This window comes from Oncorhynchus gorbuscha, unplaced genomic scaffold, assembly GCF_021184085.1.
Source record: "Oncorhynchus gorbuscha isolate QuinsamMale2020 ecotype Even-year unplaced genomic scaffold, OgorEven_v1.0 Un_scaffold_607, whole genome shotgun sequence".
Lineage (NCBI taxonomy): Eukaryota > Metazoa > Chordata > Actinopteri > Salmoniformes > Salmonidae > Oncorhynchus > Oncorhynchus gorbuscha.
In genome coordinates this window covers 245,489-255,488 of record NW_025745734.1, presented here as the reverse complement: position 1 = coordinate 255,488, position 10,000 = coordinate 245,489, and the positions used below count along the sequence as shown (strand labels likewise).

General features: G+C 48.5%; 1 protein-coding gene across 2 annotated transcripts in view; it reads left to right on the top strand.

Annotated features, from left to right (window-relative positions):
* creb5b (cAMP responsive element binding protein 5b) overlaps window positions 1-10,000 on the top strand; it is a 111,246-nt gene that overhangs the window by 21,049 nt on the left and 80,197 nt on the right. For both annotated transcript variants that reach the window (XM_046334841.1, XM_046334842.1), the window contains exon 5: window positions 3,824-3,975. In XM_046334841.1, coding sequence (XP_046190797.1) covers window positions 3,824-3,975 — 152 coding nt within the window. The remainder of the gene's footprint in view (window positions 1-3,823; window positions 3,976-10,000) is intronic.

Genomic DNA, 10,000 nt, shown 5'->3' with positions numbered 1-10,000 from the left:
GATTAACCTCAGACAGACAGCAGCTTGAGACTAGGCTGGACAGACAGACAGACAGACAGACAGACAGACAGACAGACAGACAGACAGACAGACAGACAGACAGACAGACAGACAGACAGACAGACAGACAGACAGACAGACAGACAGACAGACAGACAGACAGACAGACAGACAGACAGACAGACAGACAGACAGACAGACAGACTGGACAGACAGACAGAGACAGACAGACAGACAGACAGACAGACAGACAGACAGACAGACAGACAGACAGACAGACAGACAGACAGACAGACAGACAGACACACACAGACAGACAGCAGCTTGAGACTAGGCTGGACAGATAGACAGACAGCAGCTTGAGACAGTGAGACCAGGCTGGACAGACAGACAGACAGCAGCTTGAGACTAGGCTGGACAGACAGACAGACAGCAGCTTGAGACAGTGAGACCAGGCTGGACAGACAGACAGACAGCAGCTTGAGACTGCGAGACCAGGCTGGACAGAAAGACAGACTGCCAGCAACAGTGATGTCTGATTGGACTCTAAGGTAGTTGTTAATGCATTATGGGTCAATGTTAAGAACTCTTTACCTGTGAAATGATATCTATACTCTACTGGCCACAACACAGCTACACTGTATCTCTGTCCTTCAGACTGCTGATCCTGTGTCTGGTCTGGTCTGTAGACTGTATCTCTGTCTCCCAGACTGCTGATCCTGTGTCTGGTCTGGTCTGTAGAATGTATCTCTGTCTCCCAGACTGCTGATCCTGTGTCTGGTCTGGTCTGTAGACTGTATCCCTGTCTCTCAGACTGCTGATCCTGTGTCTGGTCTGGTCTGTAGACTGTATCTCTGTCTCTCAGACTGCTGATCCTGTGTCTGGTCTGGTCTGTAGACTGTATCTCTGTCTCCCAGACTGCTGATCCTGTGTCTGGTCTGGTCTGTTGACTGTATCTCTGTCTCTCAGACTGCTGATCCTGTGTCTGGTCTGGTCTGTAGACTGTATCTCTGTCTCCCAGACTGCTGATCCTGTGTCTGGTCTGGTCTATAGACTGGTTCTCTGTCTCTCCGACTCCTGAATCAGTGTCTGGTCTGGTCTGTAGACTGTATCTCTGCTGACGTCTGGGTCTGGGTTTGGCTGTGGAAGCTGTCTGTGTGAGTCAAGTCACCCAGGCCACGTCCAGCCTCCTCAGTCCCCACAGTCTGGCGGTCTGGCGTTTATGGTTGAAGAGCTGTGCTCAGTCAGCACGACTGGGAGTGGAGTCTCAGCAGGACTGTGGAGTACACAGCATGGCAGCATATCACAGGGGAGAGAGATAAGGAGAAAGGTTGGTTGAAGGTCACGAGAGCATCGCTTACAACAGTTTGCTCTTGGAAAGAAATGTGCTGTCTAGAACCAAAAACTGTTCTTCAGCTGTCACATGGAGAACCCTTTGAAGAACCCTTTTGTTCCCAGAACTGATCCTTTGGGTTCTGGTCCTTTCCACAGATCTCTGTTCTACCAGAACTGCTGTTCTTCAGCTGTCCACTGGTCTGGTTGAAGAACCCCTTTGGTTCCCCAGAACTTTGGGTTCCAGTGTAGAACCCTTTGGTCTGGTCTACCTGGAACCAAAAACTGTTCTTCAGCTGTCCACATAGGAGAACCCTTTGAAGAACCCCTTTTGGTTCCACGTAGAACCCTTTGGGTTCCAGGTGAACCCTTTCCACAGAGGGTCTGGTTGGTACCTGGAACCAAAAACTGTTCTTCAGCTGTCCACATAGGAGAACCCTTTGAAGGTTTGGTTCCACGTAGAACCCTTTGGGTTCCAGTGTAGAACCCTTTCCACAGAGGGACCCAGGCCACCTGGAACCAAAAACTGTTCTTCAGCTCCCCACAGTCTGAGAACGGTTGAAGAACCCGTTTTGGTTGAAGAGCTTTGTTCCAGGTCAGAACCCTTTCCACAGGGAGTGGAGTCTCACCTGGAACTGTGGAAAACAGTTCATTCAGCTGTCACAGGGGAGAAGATTTGAAGAACCCCTTTTGGTTGAAGGTCAAGAGAAGCTTTGGGTTCCAGGTAGAACCCTTTCCTCTTGGAAAGAAATGTGCTGTCTGGAACCAAAAACTGTTCTTCAGCTGTCCACATAGGAGAACCCTTTGAAGAACCCCTTTTGGTTCCACGTAGAACCCTTTGGGTTCCAGGTAGAACCCTTTCCACAGAGGGACAAAAGAGTTCTACCTGGAACCAAAAAGGGTTCTCCTAAGGGGACAGCCGCAGAACCCTTTCGGAACCCTTTTTTCTAAGAGTGTAGAAGTTTCTGGTAGGGAAGTGTGTTGTTGTTATTGGTCTGAAAAGCAGACCTTCCTAACCCCGCCTCCCCCACACACACTCACATTCACACACACACACACACTCACATTCACACACACCTCCCCAACAGTCATGAGTCCATAGTTTGCAAACATGTAGTCCTTCAAATAAGGGGCAATCAGAAGTTGCTATGTCTATTTTGGGACGTATAAATGAATGATATGTAGCCATTGATTATTGAAGAATATAGATTATGAGCTCATGAGCTTTTCAAAAAATAAATACATATTTTACCTTTATTTAAGTCGGCAAGTCAGTTAAGAACAAATTCTTATTTTCAATGACGGCCTGGGAACAGTGGGTTAACTGCCTGTTCAGGGGCAGATTTGTACCTTGTCAGCTCAGGGATTTGAACTTGCAACCTTCCAGTTACTAGTCCAACACGCTAACCAGTAAGCCACCCTGCCGCCCCAAAAAGCTTAGTTCAACTATCGTTCCCCATGAGAACCTCAAATATAAGCTTGTTTTACTCCAATGTTTGTAAACAAAGTAAATGTAAGCAAACACTATATAACCTAAAAACATGATTACAACTATGATGTTGATATCATGGATGTTCGGTCTATAGCTCTGTCTTTGAGTTTGAGAGTGGTTACATTTCTTCAGTCCCATCCAACGTCAGCCTTTGACCAAAACAGTGACGGGGAGGACACTTTGCTATTGTTTCAACTGCTGATTGCTGCTTTAAATATTCCTGCTCTCGGCGAGGAACGTGACTGAGCAGTACAGGGATTACAGTAAAGCTGTGGAACTTTTACACTAAATGAACTTAAAGACACATTATTGCAGTTGGCTGTTATTAACAATGTGTTCTGACTTGATCCTCTCTCTCTCTCTCTTTCCCTCCTTCTCTTCTTTTCCTTCTTCCCTTCCTCTCTCTCATTCTTACTCTCCCTCCTGCTCACCATCACCCTCCCTCTCTCTCTCCCTCTTTCTCTCCCTCTTTCCCTCCCTCTTTCCCTTTCCCTCCCTCCCTCCCTCCCTCCCTCCCTCCCCCTCCCTCCCTCCCTCCCTCCCTCCCTCCCTCCCTCCCTCCCTCCCTCCCTCCCTCCCTCCCTCCCTCCCTCCCTCCCTCCCTCTCCTCCCTCCCTCCCCCTCAACATCCCTCCCCCTCCTCCCTCCCTCCCTCCCTCTCTCCCTCGCCCTCCTCTTCCTCCCTCCCTCCCTTCTCTCCCCCCTCTCTCTCCCTCTCTCTCTCTCCCCCTCTCTCTTGCTCTCTCCCCTCCCTCTCTCTCTCTCCCTCTTTCTCTCCCTCCTCCTCCTCTCTCTTGCTCTCTCCCCCTCTCTCTGCTCTCTCCCCCCTCTCTCTTGCTCTCTCCCCTCTTTCTCTCTCTCTCCCTCTTTCTCTCCCTCCTCCTCCTCTCTCGCTCTCCCCCCCTCTCTCTCTCCCCCTCTTTCTCTCTCTCCTCCTCCTCTCTCTTGCTCTCTCCCTCCCCCTCCTCTCTCTTGCTCTTTCCCTCCTTCCCTCTCCAGAATATCTCTCTACATGGCCAGAACCTCCAGAACCAGCAGCATCACTCTCGGATGGGGAACCATGACAACAGTATAGTGATCCAGCAGGGCCTGTCCTCTCCCCAGTCCAACTCTGTCATCACCCAGGCCCCCTCCACCAACAGACAGCTAGGGTGAGGCCTCCAGTCCACACCGCCTGGATGAACCAAAACATTAACTAACACATGCCCAAATAACATTAGACCTGGGTCAAATACAGTACATGTCAAATATGCTATTTTAGTATGCTTACATTTACATTTAAGTCATTTAGCAGACGCTCTTATCCAGAGCGACTTACTTTAGTTTGAAATGCTTCCATCTCTATTCTCTGTGCTTAGTCTAGAGAACTACTCTGCCTTGGCTCCGTGTGATATTCACCACAGTGATATGAGGATGTCCTCCACAGCAGTGGCCCTGTGATTGGCATTCCTGTGTAGTCTCTGAGGTCACACCAGTGTTCTGTTACATCTGGACCTGTGTGTGTGTGTGTTATTTGTGTGTGTGTGTGCGTGCGCGCATGTGTGCGTGCGTGCGTGTGCGTGTGTGTGCGTGCGTGTGCGTGCGTGCGTGCGTGCGTGCGTGCGTGTGTGTGTGTGCGTGCGTGCGAGTGTGTGCGTGCGTGTGTGTGTGTGTGCGTGCGTGTGAGTGCGTGCGTGCGTGCGTGCGTGTGCGTGTGTGTGTGCGTGCGTGCGAGTGTGTGCGTGTGTGTTACTGACAAGGCGATTCATGTTTAGCTGTTGGCTGTGTATTGTCCCACAGCAGAGCATGTCTAGAGGGTCCCGTGGGACAGGGATGAGGTCATCTCTGATGCCCCCGGCTGCTTTTACAGCGGTTTAGTATTTCACTCCAAAATAGTCCCTGTCTTTCTTTCACCGTCGGAAAGTCACACAATAACTGCCTTTGGTTTAGATGTTTCCATTCTGGTTGCAACTGAAAGCCTTGTTAAAAACAGGGGTATGATTGACTTCAGCGTGAAACGTGTGAATTTCAAGTCCTTATACAGGCTGATGAACAGGGTTCATAATGGTATAGAAGGATCAGAGGACTGTTCCATTATCCTTCAGGCAGCTTCTTACTCTATTGATTAAATGAACATTGAAAAGGTTTCCTGAGGTTCTGAAACTATTTTCGGGGAGTTTAACATTAACGCTTGTTGACGTTTGTACATCTGTGAGCTGTTGAGTTCAGACCTCTGTGCTGTACAACTAGTCAGGATGGGTGTTGGGTGTGCCCACCATGATGTCATAGACCCTCGTCCCGTACCCCTGGGGGGATTTCAGCTTTTTGGGGGGAACGCCTTCATTGTGCAAGCGCTCCCCTCCACTGACCTGTGTCTTGAGTTGATGTTGTTTCCTCTCTCTTTCTTTCCTTCCTTCTTTGTATCAGAAAGAAAATTGACACCTGAATCACACGTACATATACAGTCAAGCAAGCACACACACACACACACACACACACACACACACACACACACACACACACACACACACACACACACGCACACACGCACACACACACACACACACACACACACACACACACACACACACACACACACACACACACACACACACACACACACACACACACACACACACACACACACACACACACACACAGGGGTGGATGTGGGTATGCAGACCGACGTGACACTGTGGCCCCTCATGATGAGTTTCTATGTTTTGTGGCCCCACCCTCATCAAAGTTGCCCATCCTGCTCTAAGAGGTCAGTAGTCAGAAACACCATGCAACTATTAGAATGCTTTATTCACTGAATCACACTCCTATGACTAGAATCTGACTAGAATGACTAGAATCTCTCTCTCTCTCTCTCTCTCTCTCTCTCTCTCTCTCTCTCTCTCTCTCTCTCTCTCTCTCTCTCTCTCTCTCTCTCTCTCTCTCTCTCTCTCTCTCTCTCTCTCTCTCTCTCTCTCTCTCTCTCTCTCTCTCTCTCTGTCGCTCTCTCTCTCCTTTCCCCAGTCTCTCTCTCTTGTTCTCTCCCTCACACTCCCTCTCCCTCTCACTCCCTCTCCCTCTCACTCTGTGCGTGCTTTAAAAAATGCAGCCTTGAAGTGGAAAACATGATGTCTTGGACTAGAAATTAGGCTTATAGTCTGTCCTTTTTTGAGCCAGACCTATATTATGTGAGCGTGACCTATAGTTAAGCCAGCTCTGTGTTAAGCCAGCATTGTGTTAAACCAGCATTGTGTTAAGCCAGCATTGTGTTAAACCAGCTCTGTGTTATGGCAGCTCTGTTAAAACAGCTCTGTGTTAAGGCTGATCTGTGTTAAGGCAGCTCTGTGTTAAGGCAGCTCTGTGTTAAAACAGCTCTATGTTAAGGCAGCTCTGTTAAAACAGCTCTGTGTTAAGGCAGCTCTATTAAAGCAGCTCTGTGTTAAGGCAGCTCTATTAAAGCAGCTCTGTGTTAAGGCAGCTCTGCAGCTCTGTGTTAAGGCAGCTCTGTGTTAAGCAGCTCTGTGTTAAAACAGCTCTGTGTTAAGGCAGCTCTGTGTTAGCATTGTGTTAAGGCAGCGCTGTGTTAAGCCAGCATTGTGTTAAGCCAGCATTGTGTTAAAACAGCTCTGTGTTAAGGCAGCTCTGTGTTAAAACAGCTCTGTGTTAAGGCAGCTCTAAAACAGCTCTGTGTTAAGGCAGCTCTGCAGCTCTGTGTTAAGGCAGCTCTGTGTTAAAGCAGCTCTGTGTTAAGGCAGCTCTATTAAAGCAGCTCTGTGTTAAGGCAGCTCTGTTAAAACAGCTCTGTGTTAAGGCAGCTCTATTAAAGCAGCTCTGTGTTAAGGCAGCTCTGTTAAACAGCTCTGTGTTAAGGCAGCTCTGTGTTAAGGCAGCTCTGTTTTAAAACAGCTCTGTGTTAAGGCAGCTCTATTAAAGCAGCTCTGTGTTAAGGCAGCTCTGTGTTAAAGCAGCTCTGTGTTAAGGCAGCTCTACTAAAGCAGCTCTGTGTTAAAGAAGCTCTGTGTTAAGGCAGCTCTGTTAAAACAGCTCTGTGTTAAGGCAGCTCTTTTAAAACAGCTCTGTGTTAAGGCAGCTCTGTGTTAAAGCAGCTCTGTGTTAAGCCAGCCTGTGTCCAGTCAGGCCTGTGTAGTTTTACCACTGGTTGGAAGAAGACCTGGGCTGTGTCCCAAATGGCACCCTATTCCCACTGGGCTCTGGTCAGAAGTAGTGCACTATATAGAGAATAGGGCGCCATTTCGGACGCAGGCCTGGTGAATATTGGATGTGGGAGCCATCAGTAAGCCTGACTGACACCCCTATACAGGCTCTTTGTACAGGAGAGGACAGGGCTGGAATTACATCCCCTTGACTTGGAGGAGAAGAAATCACTGTCTGTCAGTAAAGACAGACATAAGGCTGTGCTGAGAGAGACAGGCCTGTTTTACCTGACTTAACCTGTCATCAGACTCCCCACCTCGCTGGAGAGGAGGAGCATGGGTAGGAACACTCACCACTGCAGCATTTTCAGGGAATACAGTTGAACATCAGCCAGCTGGCTAAATATGGCACATTTACAGAAAGGTTCAGCAGCGTGTATTGTCTCTGTCAATAAGCTCAATTAACTAAAGTACCTTTTAGTTGGTCAACTTTATTCTAGAGTACAGATTCATCCATTTCAAAGGGTTTTGGTTGAGATAATCAGAAAATCATTTGTTTTGTGTCACATGTTCAAATCAAATCAAATCAAAGTTGATTTGTCACGTGTGCCGAATACAACAGGTGTAAACCTTACAGTAAAATGCTCACTTACAGGCTCTAACCAATGGTGCGAAATAAAAAGTATGTGTGTGTGTGTGTGTGTGTGTGTGTGTGTGTGTGTGTGTGTGTGTGTGTGTGTGTGTGTGTGTGTGTGTGTGTGTGTGTGTGTGTGTGTGTGTGTGTGTGTGTGTGTGTGTGTGTGTGTGTGTGTGTGTGTGTGTTGAAAAAAGAGTAGCAAGGCTTTATACAAACACCTGTTAGTCAGGCTTATTGAGGTAGTATGTACATGTGGGTATGGTTAAAGTGACTATGCATATATTATGAACAGTGAGTAGCAGTAGCGTAAAAAGAGGGGTTGGAGGGTGATGCGACACAATGCAGATAGCCCGGTTAGCCAATGTGCGGGAGCACTGGTTGGTCGGGCCAATTTAGGTAGTATGTACGTGAATGTATAGTTAAAGTGACTATGCATATAAGATAAATAGAGAGTAGCAGCAGTGTAAAAGAGGGGTTGGGGGGGCACACAATACAAGTAGTCCGGGTAACCATTTGTTTACCTGTTCAGGAGTCTTATGGCTTGGGGGTAAAAACTGTTGAGAAGCATTTCGTCCTAGACTTGGCACTCCGGTACCGATTGCCATGCGGTAGTAGAGAGAACAGTCTATGACTGGGGTGGCTGGGGTCTTTGACAATTTTTAGGGCCTTCCTCTGAAACCGCCTGGTGTAGAGGTCCTGGATGGCAGGCAGTTTAGCCCAAGTGATGTACTGTGCCGTATGCACTACTCTCTGAAGTGCCTTGTGGTCGAAGACCGAGCAATTGCCGTACCAGGCAGTGATGCAACCGGTCAGGATGCTCTCGATGTTGCAGCTGTAGAACCTTTTGAGGATCTCAGGACCCATGCCAAATCTTTTTAGGTTCCTGAGGGGAATAGGCTTTGTTGTGACCTCTTCACGACTGTCTTGGTGTGTTTGGACTATTCTAGTTTGTTGTTGATGTGGACACCAAAGAATTTGAAGCTCTCAACCTGCTCCACTACAGCCCTGTCAATGAGAATGGGGACGTGCTCAGGGCTCCTTTTCCTATAGTCCACAATAATCTCCTTAGTCTTGGTTACACTGAGGGATAGGTTGTTATTCTGGCACCACCCGGCCAGGTCTCTGACCTCCTCCCTATAGGCTGTCTCGTTGTTGTCGGTGATCAGGCCTACCACTGTTGTGTCGTCAGCAAACTTAATGATGGTGTTGGAGTCGTGCCTGGCCATGCAGTCGTAGGTGAACAGGGAGTACAGGAGGGGACTAAGCACGCACCCCTGGGGAGCTCCAGTGTTGAAGATCAGCGTGGCAGATGTGTTGCTACCTACCCTCACCCCCTGGGGGCGGCCTGTCAGGAAGTCCAGGATCCAGTTGCAGAGGGAGGTGTTTATTCCCAGGATCCTTAGCTTGGTGATGAGCTTTGAGGGTACTATGGTGTTGAACGCTGAGCTGTAGTCAATGAACAGCATTCTCACATAGGTGTTCCTTTTGTCCAGGTGGGAAAGGGCAGTGTGGAGTGCAATAGAGATTGCATCATCTGTGGATCTGTTTGGGCGGTATGCAAATTGGAGTGGGTCTAGGGTTTCTGGGATAATTATGTTGATGTGAGCCATTACCAGCCTTTCAAAGCACTTCATGGCTACGGACGTGAGTGCTACGGGTCTGTGGTCATTTAGGCAGGTTGCCTTAGTGTTCTTGGGTACAGGGACTATGGGGGTCTTCTTGAAACATGTTGGTATTACAGACTCAATCAGGGACATGTTGAAAATGTCAGTGAAGACAACTGCCAGTTGGTCAGCACATGCCCAGAGCACACGTCCTGGTAATCTGTCTGGCCCCGCAGCCTTGTGTATGTTGACCTGTTTAAAGGTCTTACTCACGTCGGCTACGGAGCGTGTGATCACACAGTCGTCCGGAATAGCTGATGCTCTCATGCATACCTCAGTGTTGCTTGCCTCGAAGCGAGCATAGAACTAGTATAGATCATCTGGTAGGCTCGTCTCACTGGGCAGCTCGCGGCTGTGCTTCCCTTTGTATTTTGTAATAGTTTGTAAGCGCTGCCAACGAGCGTCATAGCCGGTGTAGTATGATTCAATCTCAGCCCTGTATTGACTCTTTATCTGTTTGATGGTTCGTCGCAGGGCATAGAGGGATTACTTGTAACCTTCCGGGTTAGAGTCCCGCACCTCTACACTTTAGCTCAGTGCGAATGTTGCCTGTAATCCATGGCTTCTGGTTGGGGTATGTACGTACAGTGACTGTGGGGATGACGTCATCGATGCACTTAGTGATAAAGCCAGTGACTGATGTGGTGTATTCCTCAATGTCATCGGAAGAATCCCAGAACTGTGATAGCAACACAGTCCTGTAGTTTAGCATCTGCTTCATCTGACCATTTTTTTATAGACCGAG